The 22,968-nt window shown below is 50.8% G+C and overlaps 1 protein-coding gene across 2 annotated transcripts in view; it reads right to left on the reverse strand.

Moving 5' to 3' along the window:
- Positions 1-2,558: 2,558 nt before the first annotated feature.
- LOC308128581 (E3 ubiquitin-protein ligase SMURF2-like) overlaps positions 2,559-22,968 on the reverse strand; it is a 60,645-nt gene continuing 40,235 nt past the window's right edge. Inside the window, exons 10-20 of one of the 2 annotated variants that reach the window (XM_080494192.1) lie at positions 20,345-20,503; positions 19,934-19,987; positions 17,439-17,652; positions 11,471-11,574; positions 11,269-11,383; positions 10,824-11,002; positions 7,769-7,906; positions 7,565-7,685; positions 7,084-7,285; positions 5,920-5,995; positions 2,559-3,077 (exon numbers count right to left, since the gene is read on the reverse strand). In XM_080494192.1, coding sequence (XP_080350318.1) covers positions 2,978-3,077; positions 5,920-5,995; positions 7,084-7,285; positions 7,565-7,685; positions 7,769-7,906; positions 10,824-11,002; positions 11,269-11,383; positions 11,471-11,574; positions 17,439-17,652; positions 19,934-19,987; positions 20,345-20,503 — 1,462 coding nt within the window. In that variant the 3' untranslated portion in view covers positions 2,559-2,977. Of the gene's footprint in view, positions 3,078-5,919; positions 5,996-7,083; positions 7,286-7,564; positions 7,686-7,768; positions 7,907-10,823; positions 11,003-11,268; positions 11,384-11,470; positions 11,575-17,438; positions 17,653-19,933; positions 19,991-20,344; positions 20,504-22,968 lie in introns of both variants that reach the window. The other variant, XM_080494191.1, reaches the window with a different exon arrangement.

A 22,968-nucleotide genomic window follows, 5' to 3' on the forward strand; every position in this document is an offset into this window, starting at 1 on the left:
GGGCCAACATACTGTTTCCCCCCGTGGGGGGGCGCCAGAGGGCCAACATACTGTTTCCCCCCCGTGGGGGCCCCAGAGGGCCAACATACTGTTTTCCTCCCGTGGGGGGCCCCGGAGGGCCAACATACTGTTTTCCCCCCGTGGGGGGCGCCAGAGGGCCAACATACTGTTTTCCCCCTGTGGGGGCCCCTGAGGGCCAACATACTGTTTTCCCCCTGTGGGGGCCCCTGAGGGCCAACATACTGTTTTCCCCCCGTGGGGGGCGCCGGAGGGCCAACATACTGTTTTCCCCCCGTGGGGGGCGCCAGAGGGCCAACATACTGTTTTCCCCCCGTGGGGGGCCCCAGAGGGCCAACATACGGTTTTCCCCCCGTGGGGGGCCCCAGAGGGCCAACATACTGTTTTCCCCCTGTGGGGGGCCCCGGAGGGCCAACATACTGTTTTCCCCTGTGGGGGGCCCCAGAGGGCCAACATACCGTTTTCCCCCCGTGGGGGGCCCCAGAGGGCCAACATACCGTTTTCCCCCCGTGGGGGGCCCCGGAGGGCCAACATACTGTTTCCCCCCCGTGGGGGGCCCCAGAGGGCCAACATACTGTTTTCCCCCCGTGGGGGGCCCCGGAGGGCCAACATACTGTTTTCCCCTGTGGGGGGCCCCGGAGGGCCAACATACCGTTTTCCCCTGTGGGGGGCCCCGGAGGGCCAACATACCGTTTCCCCCCCGTGGGGGGCCCCAGAGGGCCAACACACTGTTTCCCCCCCGTGGGGGGCCCCGGAGGGCCAACATACTGTTTTCCCCTGTGGGGGGCCCCAGAGGGCCAACATACCGTTTTCCCCCCGTGGGGGGCCCCGGAGGGCCAACATACTGTTTCCCCCCCGTGGGGGCCCCCGGAGGGCCAACATACTGTTTTCCCCCCGTGGGGGGCCCCGGAGGGCCAACATACTGTTTTCCCCTGTGGGGGGCCCCAGAGGGCCAACATACCGTTTTCCCCCCGTGGGGGGCCCCGGAGGGCCAACATACCGTTTCCCCCCCGTGGGGGGCCCCAGAGGGCCAACACACTGTTTCCCCCCCGTGGGGGGCCCCGGAGGGCCAACATACTGTTTTCCCCTGTGGGGGGCCCCAGAGGGCCAACATACCGTTTTCCCCCCGTGGGGGGCCCCGGAGGGCCAACATACCGTTTCCCCCCCGTGGGGGGCCCCAGAGGGCTTCAGCACTAAAGAGAACTGCTTTTCCCAAAAACGTTCAGAAACGAGTGGAAGGTCAAACAAAAGTCTGCGCTTTTTTGTGTTTTTAAAAAAAAATTTGCTACGGATCGTGATGCAGTTAGTTTAGTGAAGAAGGGGAAAATGGGGGGGAGGGGTGGGGTGGGGGGGGGTCGCCCTCCCTCCCTTTGAAAACCTGGTTTAAAGGTACAGTATGGAAGATTCATGTAATGCAAGGTTTGCACACTGGGGGCAGCAGTGAGCCACTGCTCCTTGTTGGACTGAAGGGAACCAGGCAAGGCGGCTCACTGCTGCCCCCGTGTGGCACAAAGTGGTATTACAACACCGACTGAGTTTCACAGCAACATTTAGACGTTTTCAGTTGAAATGTTCAACAGGAGACGAGGAACCAAGACGTTCCTCAGCAGGAGGCGAGGTTCCATCAGCTGACTGGAGAAAGTGGGCGGAGCCAAGAGGAAGGACACGGCGACTCTCCTGGGAGCGTCCATACAGGAGTCGTGGTTTAAAGGGGGGCGGCGCCACAACCGTGACCTGGACCCTGGTTCCCAGACCGGGTCTCCCTGAACCTCAACCAGAATCTGGACCCTGGTTCCCAGACCGGGTCTCCCTGAACCTGGACCAGAACCTGGACCGTCAAACGAGCTGCTGCTCCGCGACGACGCCAGAAAACGACTGAACAAACAAACTGTTGTTTATTTTTGACCGATTTGAAAACAATCGATGGAGGAAGCCGACGCGTGGCAGAGACTGAGGTAGGACGAGTTCCTGGCGCCCTACCAGATGAAGGGCTAACGCTAAAGCTAACTCTGACCCTCATCTAAACCTAACCCTGACCCCGACCCTACCAGATGAAGGGCTAAACCTAAATCTAACCCTACCTCTCACCGAATCCTAACCCTACCTCTCACCTAACCCTATCCTTCACGCTAACCCTACCTCTCACCTAACGCTAACCCTACCTCTCACCTAACCCTATCCCTCACCTAACGCTAACCCTACCTCTCACCTAACCCTACCTCTCACCTAACCCTATCCCTCACCTAACGCTAACCCTATCCCTCACCTAACGCTAACCCTACCTCTCACCTAACCCTACCTCTCACCTAACGCTAACCCTACCTCTCACCTAACCCTACCTCTCACCTAACGCTAACCCTACCTCTCACCTAGCCCTAGCTCCCACCTAGCCCTACCTCTCACCTAGCCCTACCTCTCACCTAGCCCTACCTCTCACCTAACGCTAACCCTACCTCCCACCTAGCCCTACCTCTCACCTAGCCCTACCTCTCACCTAGCCCTACCTCTCACCTAGCCCTACCTCCCACCTAGCCCTACCTCTCACCTAGCCCTACCCCTCACCTTACCCGCTCTGCAGCCACATGGTGGTTGAGGTTAAAATGGCGGCTAAAGGAAGGTGTGGCGCCCTGCAGGTTCTACGTTCAGTAGCATGACATGGATCCATCAGTGGAAACTGCAACATAGATTTAAAACAATAAAACAAAAGTGGACCGTCGCAGTAATCTGAGTATTTTGTTTTGAAGGAAGAGCGATGGAAGAGGTTTGCTAATTAGACCAAAGTTTCTTCTGACGACGACAAAGCGACTGATTTGCTCTCAAGTCTCCAGGAGAAGTGACGTGAACAGGAAGACGAGCCGCCGGTGGAGGGAAGCGAGAGAACGGTGGAGAGAGAGAAGAGGAAGACCGGGGGCCGGGGGCTCCTCGGCCACCAGGGGGCGCCGGAGTTCCACCGACAACCTCATTCCACCGCGAAGCCGCACGTCTCCTCGATGGCCGTCAGCAGCTTGTCGTACAGTTTGTCGTAGCTCTCGTAGGGAGGGATGTCGATCCGGTTGAAGCTGGAGGGAGAGAGAGAGAGAAAACGGTGAGACGATGAGGGAAAGAGAGAAAACGGTGAGACGATGAGGGAGAGAGAGAGAAAGAGAGAAAACGGTGAGACGATGAGGGAAAGAGAGAGAAAACGGCGAGACGATGAGGGAAAGAGAGAAAACGGTGAGACGATAAGGGAAAGAGAGAGAAAACGGTGAGACGATGAGGGAAAGAGAGAGAAAACGGTGAGACGATGAGGGAAAGAGAGAGAAAACGGTGAGACGATGAGGGAAAGAGAGAGAAAACGGTGAGACGATGAGGGAAAGAGAGAGAAAATGGTGAGACGATGAGGGAAAGAGAGAGAACGGTGAGACGATGAGGGAAAGAGAGAGAAAACGGTGAGACGATGAGGGAGAGAGAGAGAGAAAACGGTGAGACGATGAGGGAAAGAGAGAAAGAGAGAAAACGGTGAGACGATGAGGGAAAGAGAGAGAAAATGGTGAGACGATGAGGGAAAGAGAGAGAACGGTGAGACGATGAGGGAAAGAGAGAGAAAACGGTGAGACGATGAGGGAAAGAGAGAGAAAACGGCGAGACGATGAGGGAAAGAGAGAAAACGGTGAGACGATGAGGGAAAGAGAGAGAAAACGGCGAGACGATGAGGGAAAGAGAGAAAACGGTGAGACGATGAGGGAAAGAGAGAGAAAGAGAGAAAACGGTGAGACGATGAGGGAAAGAGAGAGAAAGAGAGAAAACGGTGAGACGATGAGGGAAAGAGAGAAAGAGAGAAAACGGTGAGACGATGAGGGAAAGAGAGAGAGAGAACGGTGAGACGATGAGGGAAAGAGAGAGAAAGAGAGAAAACGGTGAGACGGTGAGGGAAAGAGAGAAAGAGAGAAAACGGCGAGACGATGAGGGAAAGAGAGAGAGAGAACGGTGAGACGATGAGGGAAAGAGAGAGAAAACGGCGAGACGATGAGGGAAAGAGAGAGAGAGAACGGTGAGACGATGAGGGAAAGAGAGAGAAAACGGTGAGACGATGAGGGAAAGAGAGAGAACGGTGAGACGATGAGGGAAAGAGAGAGAAAATGGTGAGACGATGAGGGAAAGAGAGAAAACGGTGAGACGATGAGGGAAAGAGAGAGAAAACGGCGAGACGATGAGGGAAAGAGAGAAAACGGTGAGACGATGAGGGAAAGAGAGAAAGAGAGAAAACGGTGAGACGATGAGGGAAAGAGAGAGAACGGTGAGACGATGAGGGAAAGAGAGAGAAAATGGTGAGACGATGAGGGAAAGAGAGAAAACGGTGAGACGATGAGGGAAAGAGAGAGAAAACGGCGAGACGATGAGGGAAAGAGAGAAAACGGTGAGACGATGAGGGAAAGAGGGAGAAAGAGAGAAAACGGTGAGACGATGATGGAAAGAGAGAAAGAGAGAAAACGGCGAGACGATGAGGGAAAGAGAGAGAAAACGGCGAGACGATGAGGGAAAGAGAGAGAAAACGGCGAGACGATGAGGGAAAGAGAGAGAAAACGGCGAGACGATGAGGGAAAGAGAGAGAAAACGGCGAGACGATGAGGGAAAGAGAGAAAACGGCGAGACGATGAGGGAAAGAGAGAGAAAGAGAGAAAACGGTGAGACGATGAGGGAAAGAGAGAGAAAGAGAGAAAACGGTGAGACGATGAGGGAAAGAGAGAAAGAGAGAAAACGGTGAGACGATGAGGGAAAGAGAGAAAGAGAGAAAACGGTGAGACGATGAGGGAAAGAGAGAGAGAGAACGGTGAGACGATGAGGGAAAGAGAGAGAAAACGGCGAGACGATGAGGGAAAGAGAGAAAACGGTGAGACGATGAGGGAAAGAGAGAGAAAACGGCGAGACGATGAGGGAAAGAGAGAGAAAGAGAGAAAACGGTGAGACGATGAGGGAAAGAGAGAAAGAGAGAAAACGGTGAGACGATGAGGGAAAGAGAGAAAGAGAGAAAACGGTGAGACGATGAGGGAAAGAGAGAGAGAAAACGGTGAGACGATGAGGGAAAGAGAGAGAACGGTGAGACGATGAGGGAAAGAGAGAGAAAACGGTGAGACGATGAGGGAAAGAGAGAGAAAACGGCGAGACGATGAGGGAAAGAGAGAGAAAACGGTGAGACGATGAGGGAAAGAGAGAGAGAAAACGGTGAGACGATGAGGGAAAGAGAGAGAAAACGGTGAGACGATGAGGGAAAGAGAGAGAAAACGGTGAGACGATGAGGGAAAGAGAGAGAGAAAACGGTGAGACGATGAGGGAAAGAGAGAGAAAACGGTGAGACGATGAGGGAAAGAGAGAGAAAACGGTGAGACGATGAGGGAAAGAGAGAGAGAAAACGGTGAGACGATGAGGGAGAGAGAGAGAGAAAACGGTGAGACGATGAGGGAAAGAGAGAAAACGGTGAGACGATGAGGGAAAGAGAGAGAAAACGGTGAGACGATGAGGGAAAGAGAGAGAAAACGGTGAGACGATGAGGGAAAGAGAGAGAGAAAACGGTGAGACGACGAGGGAAAGAGAGAGAAAACGGTGAGACGATGAGGGAGAGAGAGAGAGAAAACGGTGAGACGATGAGGGAAAGAGAGAGAAAACGGTGAGACGAGTGGAAAGCAGCTTTTCCACCACTGCTTATCGACGCTGTTCCACTTCCTGCCTCCAGGGGGCACCGCTTCTGTTTCCTGACCTTACTGAGGCTCCCTCTGCTGGACACCAGGTGGTACTGACACCAGGGAGTGGGGAAAGGCTGTGTGTGTGTGTGTGTGTGTGTGTGTGTGTGTGTGTGTGTGTGTGTGTGTGTGTGTGTGTGTGTGTGTGTGTGTGTGTGTGTGTGTGTGTGTGTGTGTGACCCACCAGGTGTGGGCTTTGGGCAGGTTGTTAGCGTTAGCGTCTATCTGGTGGATGGTGAAGAGTCGCGGTCCCGCCGCTCCTGCAACACAAACAACACGACGTCAGTTTCAGCAGGCAGGAAGTTAGCGAGTTAAGCTAGCCCAGCGGTCGGCTGTATGGTCGCTCTGTAGGTCACCCTGGAGCGCGGCGGTGCAGTAAGGAGGTATGGTAAGGTAAGATAAGGTAAGGTGGTGCGGTAAGGTAAGGCGGTATGGTGGCAAGGTAAGGCAGTATGGTGCAGTAAGGTAAGGCGGTATGGTGCGGTAAGGTGGTAAGGTAAGGTGGTATGATGTGGTAAGGTAAGGCAGTATGGTGCGGTAAGGTAAGGCGGTATGGTGCGGTAAGGAGGTATGGTAAGGTAGTATGGTGCAGTAAGGTAAGGCGGTATGGTGAAGTGCAGTAAGGTGGTATGGTGCAATGCAGTAAGGTAGTATGGTGCAGTAAGGTAAGGTGGTATGGTGTGGTAAGGTAAGGCATATGGTGCGGTAAGGTGAGGTGGTATGGTGCGGTAAGGTGAGGTGGTATGGTGCGGTAAGGTGCGGCGGTGACGACGCAGCGATGTAACGTTGTTACACAGCAAGGCGGCGCCACAGCAAGGCGGCGTTGCTTTGGAGCGCCAACGATAACGGAGGGTACTACGGAGGTGTGGACTTGAGTGACGACGCTTCATGCTGATCGCTGCAATGCATCATGGGAGTTTGTGTTCGTGGTGTTTTAAATGTCATTATTGGGGTCATGGTAGGGTTGTAGGGTTGTAGGGTTGCTAAAGGTTGAGCTGTTTTTGTTGCTTAGTTCATGTTTCGTTCATTAGTTGTGTGTCGTGTCCTGCTGACATGGTCTTCCTGTTTGTGAGTGCCAAAATAAAAGCCTCTGATTGCACAACGCTGGTATAAAGTAGAAGCTTCATCTCCAGGATGTTTTATGATGTTTTAAGATGTTTTAAGATGTTTTATGATGTTTTATGATGTTTTATGACGTCTTAGCGTCGACGTCGGGACGATCTGTGACAGACTGTGGGCAGGGTGTGTGGCCTCCAGCGCGTTGTCATGGAAACGGGTCTAAACGGTTCTAAGCGTTCCAGGCTCCCGACCCCTGGTCTAGACGGAGACGAGCGACGGTCTTCAGGACCTTGCAGAGCCTTGAAGCCTTGCAGCGGCACTCTGGACGAGCCGGTGACGAACTGCAGCAGACGAGCTCGCCGCTCCTCGTCGAACGACTCCACGGCTTTCCAAAACCACTTCACGATGTTGCTGTCGGGGGTGCAGTGCTTCAGACGCGTGTTGGACTTCCAGTCGGAGATGTCGATCTTCCCCAGGCCGCACACGATCAGCTGAGTGAAAACAAACACAAGAAGTCGGTTCAGAAAGGTTCAGAGACATAAAGCAGACCTGGTCCTCTTTCCTGGTGGATCCGCGGGATTCTCAGGTAAGAAGCAGAACCGACCCTGAAGTCTGCTCTTGGCTTTGGCTCAGTCTACTTCCTGAAACTCTGACCCACGGAACTGGGAACTGGGTCCCAGAGGACTACTGACAGCAGGAACTTCCTGGACCTTGGGTCCTGACCGGAGCTGACTAAAGAGGTCTGACTGGAGGTCTGGGGTCCGTCTCACCTCCAGCTCCTTCTCGTCGAAGGCCTTGAGCAGGTGCTGTGGGATCACCTCGTTGAAGCCCTTCTGCAGCGCCAGGAACTGAGCCTCGATGCCGTGCAGGAAGCGCCAGTTCACATACAACCTGCACAAAACAGGACCTGGACGATGAGCCGGAGACCGGAGACCGGAGACGTCCCGCCGTCCCTCCACCGGGCCGAGTCCTACCTGACATACTCCTTCTTGGTGTCCTCGGTCACAGGAAGACTCTTGCCGTTGGGCTTGAGTTCGTGCGGGATGATTTCGCCGTAGGCGTTGTGCTCCACGCAGAAGGTGTGGTCCAGGACGCCGGTGATGTCGTTGTCCCTGAGCAGAGGACGGACAAGAGGGTTAAAACCACCATCTGAACGAGGACCGGAGACACGGCCTCGAATCAACGTCAGGATATGTTGACCAGGTCGCCTCCATAAGGAGAAATGGACGGTAACGACTCGCCTGCATGTCACAGTTCTACTGATAGTGGGACCCCCCTGGTCATTGTCTCTTTAAAGGACAGAGAAACGACCCTGTCCGGGGGGGGGGGGGGGGGGGGGGGACTGGTTCAGAGGTTTTTGGGCAGAGCCACCATGAACTTGAGCCTTTTAATTTCTTAGAGCAGCTGAACAGCGAGTCTGGAAACATCCAGCAGAGTTTCTTCTTCTCTGTTCAGGTTTGTTTTGTCTTGTTCATTGTGAGGCTCCGCCTCCAAAACCTCTTGTTTATTATGAGGCTCCGCCTCCAAAACCTCTTGTTCATTATGAGGCTCCGTCTCCAAAACCTCTTGTTCAAGGACGTCCCAGCAGGATTCAGTTCAGCTGATCAGGCAGCAGGGGGCGCCACCGTCATCACAACAGCTCCACCAGCTTTACTACCTTGACTTGTCAGCATCTGTAAAGGTTTGTGTTGCGGGGGGGACGGGGGGACGGGGGGACTGAGGGGACGGGGGCGGGGTTGTGGTTTTAGGGCTTGGGGGCTTTTCCGTGTTGTCAGGATTTGTCTGGGTGTTCCAGTTTCCTCCCACAGTCCAAAAACATTCATTTGAGGTTCACTGGTGCCTGGAAATAACCTGCAGGTGGTGTGACGACCAGGGACTGTCCAAGGACCGACCAAGGACTGACCAGGGACTGTCCAGGGACCGACCAAGGACTGACCAGGGACTGTCCAGGGACCGACCAAGGACTGACCAGGGACCGACCAAGGACTGACCAGGGACTGTCCAGGGACCGATCAAGGACTGTCCAGGGACCGACCAAGGACCGACCAGGGACTGTCCAGGGCCTGGACAGTCCCTGGTCAGTCCCAGAACAGTCCCTGGACAGACCCTGGTCAGAAATTTAAACAGTTTCTAAAACTCTGCTTTCACACGTGAAGGTAAAAAGTTTTTTTTTTAAAGCACAGTAGCTTGATTCCCTCTCTGGTTGCCAGTTTGGATCAGGGGGACAGACAAAGACAAGAGTCTTACAGTACCCAGGTTGCCAGTTTGGATCAGGGGGACAGACAAAGACAAGAGTCTTACAGGACCCAGGTTGCCAGTTTGGATCAGGGGGACAGACAAAGACAAGAGTCTTACAGTACCCAGGTTGCCAGTTTGGATCAGGGGGACAGACAAAGACAAGAGTCTTACAGGACCCAGGTTGCCAGTTTGGATCAGGGGGACAGACAAAGATAAGAGTCTTACAGTACCCAGGTTGCCAGTTTAGATCAGGGGGACAGACAAAGACAAGAGTCTCACAGGACCCAGGTTGCCAGTTTGGATCAGGGGGACAGACAAAGACAAGAGTCTTACAGGACCCAGGCTGCCAGTTTGGATCAGGGGGACAGACAAAGACAAGAGTCTTACAGTACCCAGGTTGCCAGTTTGGATCAGGGGGACAGACAAAGACAAGAGTCTTACAGGACCCAGGTTGCCAGTTTGGATCAGGGGGACAGACAAAGACAAGAGTCTTACAGTACCCAGGTTGCCAGTTTGGATCAGGGGGACAGACAAAGACAAGAGTCTTACAGGACCCAGGTTGCCAGTTTGGATCAGGGGGACAGACAAAGATAAGAGTCTTACAGTACCCAGGTTGCCAGTTTGGATCAGGGGGACAGACAAAGACAAGAGTCTTACAGGACCCAGGTTGCCAGTTTGGATCAGGGGGACAGACAAAGACAAGAGTCTTACAGTACCCAGGTTGCCAGTTTGGATCAGGGGGACAGACAAAGACAAGAGTCTTACAGGACCCAGGTTGCCAGTTTGGATCAGGGGGACAGACAAAGACAAGAGTCTTACAGTACCCAGGTTGCCAGTTTGGATCAGGGGGACAGACAAAGACAAGAGTCTTACAGGACCCAGGTTGCCAGTTTGGATCAGGGGGACAGACAAAGATAAGAGTCTTACAGTACCCAGGTTGCCAGTTTAGATCAGGGGGACAGACAAAGACAAGAGTCTCACAGGACCCAGGTTGCCAGTTTGGATCAGGGGGACAGACAAAGACAAGAGTCTTACAGGACCCAGGCTGCCAGTTTGGATCAGGGGGACAGACAAAGACAAGAGTCTTACAGTACCCAGGTTGCCAGTTTGGATCAGGGGGACAGACAAAGACAAGAGTCTTACAGGACCCAGGTTGCCAGTTTGGATCAGGGGGACAGACAAAGACAAGAGTCTTACAGTACCCAGGTTGCCAGTTTGGATCAGGGGGACAGACAAAGACAAGAGTCTTACAGGACCCAGGTTGCCAGTTTGGATCAGGGGGACAGACAAAGATAAGAGTCTTACAGTACCCAGGTTGCCAGTTTAGATCAGGGGGACAGACAAAGACAAGAGTCTCACAGGACCCAGGTTGCCAGTTTGGATCAGGGGGACAGACAAAGACAAGAGTCTTACAGGACCCAGGCTGCCAGTTTGGATCAGGGGGACAGACAAAGACAAGAGTCTCACAGGACCCAGGTTGCCAGTTTGGATCAGGGGGACAGACAAAGACAAGAGTCTTACAGGACCCAGGCTGCCAGTTTGGATCAGGGGGACAGACAAAGACAAGAGTCTTACAGGACCCAGGTTGCCAGTTTGGATCAGGGGGACAGACAAAGACAAGAGTCTCACAGGACCCAGGTTGCCAGTTTGGATCAGGGGGACAGACAAAGACAAGAGTCTCACAGGACCCAGGTTGCCAGTTTGGATCAGGGGGACAGACAAAGACAAGAGTCTCACAGGACCCAGGTTGCCAGTTTGGATCAGGGGGACAGACAAAGACAAGAGTCTCACAGGATCCAGACGAGGCTGTTGTGGAGGTCCGGGTCCACAGACTCCATGTCGTCCAGGGTGATGGGTTTCCCCAGCAGCTGCTTGTAGAACGGCAGCGTGAAGCCGCCGTCGATGTAGTGGCCGTGGAACACCGCCATACCCATGATGCGCCCTACGAAGTGGAAGTAGGACAGGTGCTCCTGCAGAGAGGCGCGGTGTCAAGGTTACACTTCCTCATGGTGAGGCTTGTTTTAATAAACATTGAAATGTTCTATTGAAAACAATACATGCAGAATTGTTTCATTTGGAATTTTCTAAGGTTTTTTGTGGTTTTTTTAAATGAAAAAACGCAAAAAAGCAGGATTTTCTTCATTCCCAGAGAGAATTCTGATCAGCAAAACCATTTCCTCTAATCAGAGCCGTGTGATCTGAACCACAGACGTGACGGTAACTCAGTGTTTGTTACCGGGTTGACGGCAGAGTCGGGGTTGATCTGCAGAGTGTAGATATCGTCTCTGGAGTACTGGAACAGGCCGTAGTACGGGTTCAGCATCTCGTGGGACAGCAGGTACAACCATTCCCTGAAACACAGGACCTGCTGTGAAAACTTCACCACGTACAAGAACGTGAGGAACCTCTGGCGCCACGTAGAAGAAGAGGTGTGTTACCGTGCTACACCTCCGTAGTCCAGCCCTTCTTCTCCTCGGAACTTAATCATCAGTCTCTTCCAAAGATCTTTAGGACGCATCTTCATCACCTGACGGTACGACTCCTGAGATCAAAGCACAGAGCAGCTTTAACCCTCAGGTGAGCTCAGGAGTGTCCTCATACTGAACCAGAGGAACTGAGGAGTGTCCTCATACTGAACCAGAGGAACTGAGAAGTGTCCTCATACTGAACCAGAGGAACTGAGGAGTGTCCTCATACTGAACCAGAGGAACTGAGAAGTGTCCTCATACTGAACTAGAGGAACTGAGGAGTGTCCTCATACTGAACTAGAGGAACTGAGAAGTGTCCTCATACTGAACTAGAGGAACTGAGGAGTGTCCTCATACTGAACTAGAGGAACTGAGAAGTGTCCTCATACTGAACTAGAGGAACTGAGGAGTGTCCTCATACTGAACCAGAGGAACTGAGAAGTGTCCTCATACTGAACTAGAGGAACTGAGGAGTGTCCTCATACTGAACGAGAGGAACTGAGAAGTGTCCTCATACTGAACCAGAGGAACTGAGGAGTGTCCTCATACTGAACCAGAGGAACTGAGAAGTGTCCTCATACTGAACCAGAGGAACTGAGAAGTGTCCTCATACCGAACTAGAGGAACTGAGAAGTGTCCTCATACTGAACTAGAGGAACTGAGAAGTGTCCTCATACTGAACCAGAGGAACTGAGAAGTGTCCTCATACTGAACCAGAGGAACTGAGGAGTGTCCTCATACTGAACCAGAGGAACTGAGAAGTGTCCTCATACTGAACCAGAGGAACTGAGAAGTGTCCTCATACTGAACTAGAGGAACTGAGAAGTGTCCTCATACTGAACTAGAGGAACTGAGGAGTGTCCTCATACTGAACCAGAGGAACTGAGGAGTGTCCTCATACTGAACTAGAGGAACTGAGAAGTGTCCTCATACTGAACTAGAGGAACTGAGGAGTGTCCTCATACTGAACGAGAGGAACTGAGAAGTGTCCTCATACTGAACTAGAGGAACTGAGGAGTGTCCTCATACTGAACTAGAGGAACTGAGGAGTGTCCTCATACTGAACTAGAGGAACTGAGAAGTGTCCTCATACTGAACTAGAGGAACTGAGGAGTGTCCTCATACTGAACTAGAGGAACTGAGGAGTGTCCTCATACTGAACCAGAGGAACTGAGGAGTGTCCTCATACTGAACTAGAGGAACTGAGGAGTGTCCTCATACTGAACTAGAGGAACTGAGGAGTGTCCTCATACTGAACCAGAGGAACTGAGAAGTGTCCTCATACTGAACTAGAGGAACTGAGAAGTGTCCTCATACTGAACTAGAGGAACTGAGGAGTGTCCTCATACTGAACTAGAGGAACTGAGGAGTGTCCTCATACTGAACCAGGGGAACTGAGAAGTGTCCTCATACTGAACTAGAGGAACTGAGGAGTGTCCTCATACTGAACTAGAGGAACTGAGGAGTGTCCTCATACTGAACGAGAGGAACTGAGGAGTGTCCTCATACTGAACTAGAGGAACTGAGGAGTGTCCTCATACTGAACTAGAGGAACTGAGGAGTGTCCTCATACTGAACCAGAGGAACTGAGAAGTGTCCTCATACTGAACCAGAGGAACTGAGAAGTGTCCTCATACTGAACCAGAGGAACTGAGAAGTGTCCTCATACTGAACCAGAGGAACTGAGAAGTGTCCTCATACTGAACCAGAGGAACTGAGAAGTGTCCTCATACTGAACTAGAGGAACTGAGAAGTGTCCTCATACTGAACGAGAGGAACTGAGGAGTGTCCTCATACTGAACTAGAGGAACTGAGGAGTGTCCTCATACTGAACCAGAGGAACTGAGGAGTGTCCTCATACTGAACTAGAGGAACTGAGGAGTGTCCTCATACTGAACGAGAGGAACTGAGGAGTGTCCTCATACTGAACTAGAGGAACTGAGGAGTGTCCTCATACTGAACTAGAGGAACTGAGAAGTGTCCTCATACTGAACTAGAGGAACTGAGGAGTGTCCTCATACTGAACTAGAGGAACTGAGAAGTGTCCTCATACTGAACTAGAGGAACTGAGGAGTGTCCTCATACTGAACCAGAGGAACTGAGAAGTGTCCTCATACTGAACTAGAGGAACTGAGGAGTGTCCTCATACTGAACTAGAGGAACTGAGGAGTGTCCTCATACTGAACGAGAGGAACTGAGAAGTGTCCTCATACTGAACTAGAGGAACTGAGGAGTGTCCTCATACTGAACTAGAGGAACTGAGAAGTGTCCTCATACTGAACTAGAGGAACTGAGGAGTGTCCTCATACTGAACTAGAGGAACTGAGAAGTGTCCTCATACTGAACTAGAGGAACTGAGGAGTGTCCTCATACTGAACTAGAGGAACTGAGGAGTGTCCTCATACTGAACTAGAGGAACTGAGAAGTGTCCTCATACTGAACTAGAGGAACTGAGGAGTGTCCTCATACTGAACCAGAGGAACTGAGAAGTGTCCTCATACTGAACTAGAGGAACTGAGGAGTGTCCTCATACTGAACGAGAGGAACTGAGGAGTGTCCTCATACTGAACTAGAGGAACTGAGGAGTGTCCTCATACTGAACTAGAGGAACTGAGGAGTGTCCTCATACTGAACGAGAGGAACTGAGAAGTGTCCTCATACTGAACGAGAAGAACTGAGGAGTGTCCTCATACTGAACTAGAGGAACTGAGAAGTGTCCTCATACTGAACCAGAGGAACTGAGGAGTGTCCTCATACTGAACCAGAGGAACTGAGGAGTGTCCTCATACTGAACCAGAGGAACTGAGAAGTGTCCTCATACTGAACTAGAGGAACTGAGGAGTGTCCTCATACTGAACTAGAGGAACTGAGGAGTGTCCTCATACTGAACGAGAGGAACTGAGAAGTGTCCTCATACTGAACGAGAAGAACTGAGGAGTGTCCTCATACTGAACTAGAGGAACTGAGAAGTGTCCTCATACTGAACCAGAGGAACTGAGGAGTGTCCTCATACTGAACCAGAGGAACTGAGGAGTGTCCTCATACTGAACGAGAGGAACTGAGAAGTGTCCTCAAACTGAACTAGAGGAACTGAGGAGTGTCCTCATACTGAACTAGAGGAACTGAGAAGTGTCCTCATACTGAACCAGAGGAACTGAGGAGTGTCCTCATACTGAACCAGAGGAACTGAGGAGTGTCCTCATACTGAACCAGAGGAACTGAGGAGTGTCCTCATACTGAACCAGAGGAACTGAGAAGTGTCCTCAAACTGAACTAGAGGAACTGAGGAGTGTCCTCATACTGAACTAGAGGAACTGAGGAGTGTCCTCATACTGAACGAGAGGAACTGAGGAGTGTCCTCATACTGAACTAGAGGAACTGAGAAGTGTCCTCATACTGAACCAGAGGAACTGAGGAGTGTCCTCATACTGAACCAGAGGAACTGAGGAGTGTCCTCATACTGAACGAGAGGAACTGAGAAGTGTCCTCAAACTGAACTAGAGGAACTGAGGAGTGTCCTCATACTGAACTAGAGGAACTGAGAAGTGTCCTCATACTGAACCAGAGGAACTGAGGAGTGTCCTCATACTGAACCAGAGGAACTGAGGAGTGTCCTCATACTGAACCAGAGGAACTGAGGAGTGTCCTCATACTGAACCAGAGGAACTGAGGAGTGTCCTCATACTGAACTAGAGGAACTGAGAAGTGTCCTCATACTGAACCAGAGGAACTGAGAAGTGTCCTCATACTGAACCAGAGGAACTGAGGAGTGTCCTCATACTGAACCAGAGGAACTGAGGAGTGTCCTCATACTGAACTAGAGGAACTGAGGAGTGTCCTCATACTGAACTAGAGGAACTGAGAAGTGTCCTCATACTGAACTAGAGGAACTGAGGAGTGTCCTCATACTGAACTAGAGGAACTGAGAAGTGTCCTCATACTGAACTAGAGGAACTGAGGAGTGTCCTCATACTGAACCAGAGGAACTGAGGAGTGTCCTCATACTGAACTAGAGGAACTGAGGAGTGTCCTCAAACTGAACCAGAGGAACTGAGAAGTGTCCTCAAACTGAACTAGAGGAACTGAGGAGTGTCCTCATACTGAACTAGAGGAACTGAGGAGTGTCCTCATACTGAACTAGAGGAACTGAGGAGTGTCCTCAAACTGAACCAGAGGAACTGAGAAGTGTCCTCAAACTGAACTAGAGGAACTGAGGAGTGTCCTCATACTGAACTAGAGGAACTGAGGAGTGTCCTCATACTGAACGAGAGGAACTGAGAAGTGTCCTCATACTGAACGAGAAGAACTGAGGAGTGTCCTCATACTGAACTAGAGGAACTGAGAAGTGTCCTCATACTGAACCAGAGGAACTGAGGAGTGTCCTCATACTGAACCAGAGGAACTGAGGAGTGTCCTCATACTGAACCAGAGGAACTGAGAAGTGTCCTCATACTGAACTAGAGGAACTGAGGAGTGTCCTCATACTGAACTAGAGGAACTGAGGAGTGTCCTCATACTGAACGAGAGGAACTGAGAAGTGTCCTCATACTGAACGAGAAGAACTGAGGAGTGTCCTCATACTGAACTAGAGGAACTGAGAAGTGTCCTCATACTGAACCAGAGGAACTGAGGAGTGTCCTCATACTGAACCAGAGGAACTGAGGAGTGTCCTCATACTGAACGAGAGGAACTGAGAAGTGTCCTCAAACTGAACTAGAGGAACTGAGGAGTGTCCTCATACTGAACTAGAGGAACTGAGAAGTGTCCTCATACTGAACCAGAGGAACTGAGGAGTGTCCTCATACTGAACCAGAGGAACTGAGGAGTGTCCTCATACTGAACCAGAGGAACTGAGGAGTGTCCTCATACTGAACCAGAGGAACTGAGAAGTGTCCTCAAACTGAACTAGAGGAACTGAGGAGTGTCCTCATACTGAACTAGAGGAACTGAGGAGTGTCCTCATACTGAACGAGAGGAACTGAGGAGTGTCCTCATACTGAACTAGAGGAACTGAGAAGTGTCCTCATACTGAACCAGAGGAACTGAGGAGTGTCCTCATACTGAACCAGAGGAACTGAGGAGTGTCCTCATACTGAACGAGAGGAACTGAGAAGTGTCCTCAAACTGAACTAGAGGAACTGAGGAGTGTCCTCATACTGAACTAGAGGAACTGAGAAGTGTCCTCATACTGAACCAGAGGAACTGAGGAGTGTCCTCATACTGAACCAGAGGAACTGAGGAGTGTCCTCATACTGAACCAGAGGAACTGAGGAGTGTCCTCATACTGAACCAGAGGAACTGAGGAGTGTCCTCATACTGAACTAGAGGAACTGAGAAGTGTCCTCATACTGAACCAGAGGAACTGAGAAGTGTCCTCATACTGAACCAGAGGAACTGAGGAGTGTCCTCATACTGAACCAGAGGAACTGAGGAGTGTCCTCATACTGAACTAGAGGAACTGAGGAGTGTCCTCATACTGAACTAGAGGAACTGAGAAGTGTCCTCATACTGAACTAGAGGAACTGAGGAGTGTCCTCATACTGAACTAGAGGAACTGAGAAGTGTCCTCATACTGAACTAGAGGAACTGAGGAGTGTCCTCATACTGAACCAGAGGAACTGAGGAGTGTCCTCATACTGAACCAGAGGAACTGAGAAGTGTCCTCAAACTGAACTAGAGGAACTGAGGAGTGTCCTCATACTGAACTAGAGGAACTGAGGAGTGTCCTCATACTGAACTAGAGGAACTGAGAAGAGGACACACGTCCTCTGGTTCACTGGATCTTCAGACTGAACATAAAACCAACAGTCTTCATGTTGCTGCGACGGTGAAACATCATACAAACTGTTTCCACAGTTTTGGAAACACACAATAAAGACGTCTGTCCCCTGGGTGGACGTGTGTGTCCCCCAGTGGACGTGTGTCTCTCCGTCCTCACCTCAAAGATCTCCTCCCGGCAGACCTCGATGCGACAGTGTCCGGCCTGAGGCTGCTGCTGGGACAGTTCCTGCCTCAGAATCTTCAGCTTCTGCACCAGGTCTCTCTTGTACTTGGGAACCGTCAGACACTCGGCCTCGTCGGGCAGCTGGGCCGGGGACAGGGCCTGCTGGGGGACGCCGGGACAGCCCTGGTCCTTCATGGGGGGCGGGTGGCTGCAGGGGGGGGGGGCAGATTGTGAGGGAACAAGGTGGCCATGTGTGTTGGAAGACAGGAGCGTGTTCTCTAGGGAACCAAAGCAGGGTTCTAGACACTCTGCAGGACGGAGACACCAACAAGACTGACGGTGGTCCCCAGTACTGTAATGGTGAGAAAGTGGAGGGACGACGTTCATCACCAGGTTCTGACATCATGCAGAAACAACTCAGTGTCACTTTACTTCGTCTCGTTGCAGCTAAAAACCAGAGAAAGTCAACATCAAAGGTTTCTCAGCTGGTTTTCTTGCAGAAAGATAAAAGAGCCGATCGGCGTCGTTAATTCACGACAATCTCATCGTCACTCTTTGCTTCACATCTAAACTCACCGACGTCTTTTAACTGTCCTCTAAGTCCTCCGTCCGTCTCCAGTCCAGGACACTTCTACTTCCTGTCTGACGGTAAAAGCAGCTGGTAAAGGGGGCGGAGTCCTGGAAGGCTGCCCAGCCCACCAAACAGCCTGGAGGTTGGGTGTTTGTCCAGAGGAGCAGCTTTCCTCTTCCTCCTGTATCGCTTTCTTATCGTCATTTTATTGTGAAAGTCCAGAGGAGCTGCAGCTTTCCTCTTCCTCCTGTATTGTTGTTTACTTAACGTCATTTTATTGTGGAAGTCCAGAGGAACTGCAGCTTTCCTCTTCGTCTTGCATCATTTTAACATCATTTTATTGTGAAAGTCCAGAGGAACTGCTTTCCTCCTGTATTGTTTTATCATTTTATTGTGAAAGTCCAGAGGAGCTGCTTTCCTCGTCCTCCTGTATCGTTTTCTTAACGTTATTTTATTGTGAAAGTCCAGAGGAGCTGCAGCTTTCCTCTTCCTCCTGTATTGTTTTCTTAACGTCATTTTATTGTGAAAGTCCAGAGGAGCTGCAGCTTTCCTCTTCCTCCTGTATTGTTTTCTTAACGTCATTTTATTGTGAAAGTCCAGAGGAGCTGCAGCTTTCCTCTTCGTCTTGCATCATTTTAACGTCATTTTATTGTGAAAGTCCAGAGGAGCTGCAGCTTTCCTCTTCCTCCTGTATCATTTTAACATCATTTTATTGTGAAAGTCCAGAGGAGCTGCTTTCCTCTTCGTCCTGTATGGTTTTCTTAATGTCATTTTATTGTGAAAGTCCAGAGGAGCTGCTTTCCTCCTCGTCCTGTATGGTTTTCTTAATGTCATTTTATTGTGAAAGTCCAGAGGAGCTGCTTTCCTCCTCGTCCTGTATGGTTTTCTTAATGTCATTTTATTGTGAAAGTCCAGAGGAGCTGCTTTCCTCCTCGTCCTGTCTGGTTTTCTTACCGTCTCTGGAGGACAGTCCAGGCTGCTGGTGTCCACACCGAGGCGGGACACTGCTGAGGACCTGTGGTCTCTGGGCTCCAGACTCCCAGCACTGTTTCCACTAGACGTCCTGTATAATCTACACCAGCGCTATTTATTGTGCTGGCAGCCTGAGGACTGGAGGGGCGAGGTGGAGAACCTTGACACCACTTTAGGAAGGAGGAGAAGAAACAACTGCAGCCGCTGCTTTTGGCTCAAGGACTAAGAACCGTATAATAAAGACTCCTTTTCTCTCTGTGTCATTAAAAATATGCTTCAACACACTTCATCGTCTCTGGTTTCCAAATGGGGGAAGCTGCAAGTATTTGATGGTAAATATAGAAAATACAAGCGCAGCAAAGTAGAAAATCTTTCCAGAGCCAGAAGAGTGTAATTCCCCCCCCCCCCCCCCCCATATTCCCCCCCCGCTAAGATACCGGGAACTACAAACCTAAACAAAGCACCTCAACACAGGTTCTGCTCATATCATGTTAGAGTTTCGTGAACTCGCACATCTCAGCCTTTTCTTACAAATAAACAGCAGGATGATGGATGGAGGGATGGATAATGGATGGGTGGGTGATGGATGGAGGGATGATGGATGGATGGAAAAATCTATAAGTTTCTGTATTCCTCTGTTCAACTCCCCACTGAAGACGGGACGATTTCTGTCTGCTGGACTTTCCTCTTCACGTGTTCATGTAACAAGATCAGCTAGTAGAACTGTGCTTGTGTGAAGAGTTCACACACACACACACACACACACACACACACACACACACACACACACACACACACACACACACACACACACACACACACACACACACACACACACACACACACACACACACACACACACACACACACACACACACACACACACACACACACACACACACACACACACACACACACACACACAGTATCAGTGTATGCAGGTTACCTGAGGTTAGTGTTCTGGCCGTCCATGGCCACACGGGAACCATTTGGACTTGGACTGCTGGAGAAAAGAGGGAGGGAAAGAGGGAGGGAGGGAGGGAGGGAGGGAGGGAGGGAGGGAGGGAGGGACAGCAGAGGAAACAAGCACAGGAGAGAGGATAAGTTAGAGGGTAAAAGAGAGAGAATGAATCAGGTGTCGACCATCAGGGTCCAGAGGAACCTGGAATGTGGTTCTGGTGACGTTGGACACAGTTCAGGGTCACAACGGTCCCAGAACAGACCTCCTGTCCTCTGGAGCTCGCTGGACAGACATGGACACGGCAGTCCTGTCCTCTTCCACAGGGACGAGCTGCTGAAGGTACCCGACAAACTCTGACAGAACCTAGAGCTGGAGGCCATAGAACCGTCTGCTCACTTGAGGACCAGATGCAGGTTGGCCGACAGCCGCGGGTCCGTGAACTGTGTGGTTCGGTTGTTATGGTCCACGAAGTAGACCCGGCCGGTGGCGGTGTTCCTGATCTCCCAGCCCGGCGGCAGCGGGCCCAGCTCCTCGCAGTTCACGTTGCTCAAGTCCCTGGACAGAGGAGTGGCCGGTTAGAAACCATCAACTCAACTATCGTCTTTCTACAACCATGTGCACACGTGGTTTTTACACTGGAGAGGCTGAGGAGCAGGAGCTTCAGGGGCAGATTGTAGGGACTGCACACGTATCTGTTCAAGCTAATCCATCATTAGCATTAGCTCCATCCCGCTGCGGTCGTTTCCCAGTGAAACACTTTATTACACTGACGTCTGCTAGCTTAGCATCGTGATTCACTACACGGAAGTCAGTTCATCATTGGTGGTCGACTGACGGAGCCGAGGAAATGTTGGAATAGTCCTCTATTCCTTTAAAGAATCGTTTTAAACTGTTTTAAAAAGAATCGCTTTAAAAAGAACCGTTTTAAAAAGAATCGCTTTAAAAAGAACTATTTTAAAAAGAATCGTTTAGCCCCGCCCTGTTTGCTGCTATTTACAGTTTGTCAGGAGGCGAAGTTATGATCTGAGATGACGGGGTGTGTGTGTGTGTGTGTGTGTGTGTGTGTGTGTCTGTGTGTGTGTGTGTGTGTGTGTGTGTGTGTGTGTGTGTGTGTGTGTGTGTGTGGTGAGGACACACCACGCTGCTTTGCTGCACACGTCACTCATTGTGGGTTTTTTTGAGCGTCTGTCCAAAATGACCAAACCCAGCGGCTGCTGGAGCTGGCTGTCACACTCGTGATGTCACACTCGTGATGTCACAGTCGTGATGTCACAGTCGTGATGTCACACTCGTGGCGTCACAGTCGTGGCGTCACAGTCGTGGCGTCACAGTCGTGGCGTCACACTCGTGGCGTCACACTCATGCGCTTCATCACTGAGCAGAAGTGACGACGAGGCCAAAGTAGTACCGCAGTAGTACAGCAGTAGTACCGCAGTAGTAGCGTAGTAGTACCGGCGGTGAAACGGCAGGACTGAACGTGGAGCCGCTGCCTCGTGCAGCAGTCACACCAACATTCATCCAGAATGTTCCTCCACCTCGACTGGCCGAACACCACTGGAGGGTGACGTCAGAGGAGTGAGACGGTTTCTCTTCCCACCGTTTGGTCCAAAGACCGTCTGATCCAGTCTGGGGTCAGGGTTTGTGTTACCATGGAAACACTGGGGATTATTATAACCTGTTCAATGTGGGACTGTACGAAACAACTGCTCCTCAAGATGAATGTTTATAGGTGTAGTGGCCCTCCAGTTAAAACGAGTATTACAGTAGGTAGAAAGGTAGAGGGTGTAGTGGTCCTCCAGTTAAAAAGAGTATTACAGTAGGTAGAAAGGTAGGGGGTGTAGTGGTCCTCCAGTTAAAAAGAGTACTACAGTAGGTAGAAAGGTAGGGGGTGTAGTGGTCCTCCAGTTAAAAAGAGTACTACAGTAGGTAGAAAGGTAGAGGGTGTAGTGGCCCTCCAGTTAAAAAGAGTATTACAGTAGGTAGAAAGGTAGGGGGTGTAGTGGTCCTCCAGTTAAAAAGAGTACTACAGTAGGTAGAAAGGTAGAGGGTGTAGTGGCCCTCCAGTTAAAAAGAGTACTACAGTAGGTAGAAAGGTAGAGGGTGTAGTGGCCCTCCAGTTAAAAAGAGTACTACAGTAGGTAGAAAGGTAGAGGGTGTAGTGGCCCTCCAGTTAAAAAGAGTACTACAGTAGGTAGAAAGGTAGAGGGTGTAGTGGCCCTCCAGTTAAAAAGAGTACTACAGTAGGTAGAAAGGTAGGGGGTGTAGTGGCCCTCCAGTTAAAAAGAGTACTACAGTAGGTAGAAAGGTAGAGGGTGTAGTGGTCCTCCAGTTAAAAAGAGTACTACAGTAGGTAGAAAGGTAGGGGGTGTAGTGGTCCTCCAGTTAAAAAGAGTACTACAGTAGGTAGAAAGGTAGGGGGTGTAGTGGTCCTCCAGTTAAAAAGAGTATTACAGTAGGTAGAAAGGTAGGGGGTGTAGTGGCCCTCCAGTTAAAAAGAGTACTACAGTAGGTAGAAAGGTAGGGGGTGTAGTGGCCCTCCAGTTAAAAAGAGTACTACAGTAGGTAGAAAGGTAGGGGGTGTAGTGGCCCTCCAGTTAAAAAGAGTACTACAGTAGGTAGAAAGGTAGAGGGTGTAGTGGTCCTCCAGTTAAAAAGAGTACTACAGTAGGTAGAAAGGTAGAGGGTGCAGTGGCCCTCCAGTTAAAAAGAGTACTACAGTAGGTAGAAAGGTAGGGGGTGTAGTGGCCCTCCAGTTAAAAAGAGTACTACAGTAGGTAGAAAGGTAGGGGGTGTAGTGGCCCTCCAGTTAAAAAGAGTACTACAGTAGGTAGAAAGGTAGAGGGTGTAGTGGTCCTCCAGTTAAAAAGAGTACTACAGTAGGTAGAAAGGTAGGGGGTGTAGTGGTCCTCCAGTTAAAAAGAGTACTACAGTAGGTAGAAAGGTAGGGGGTGTAGTGGTCCTCCAGTTAAAAAGAGTACTACAGTAGGTAGAAAGGTAGAGGGTGTAGTGGTCCTCCAGTT

Source organism: Blennius ocellaris, assembly GCF_963422515.1.
Source record: "Blennius ocellaris genome assembly, chromosome: 3".
Classification (NCBI taxonomy): domain Eukaryota; kingdom Metazoa; phylum Chordata; class Actinopteri; order Blenniiformes; family Blenniidae; genus Blennius; species Blennius ocellaris.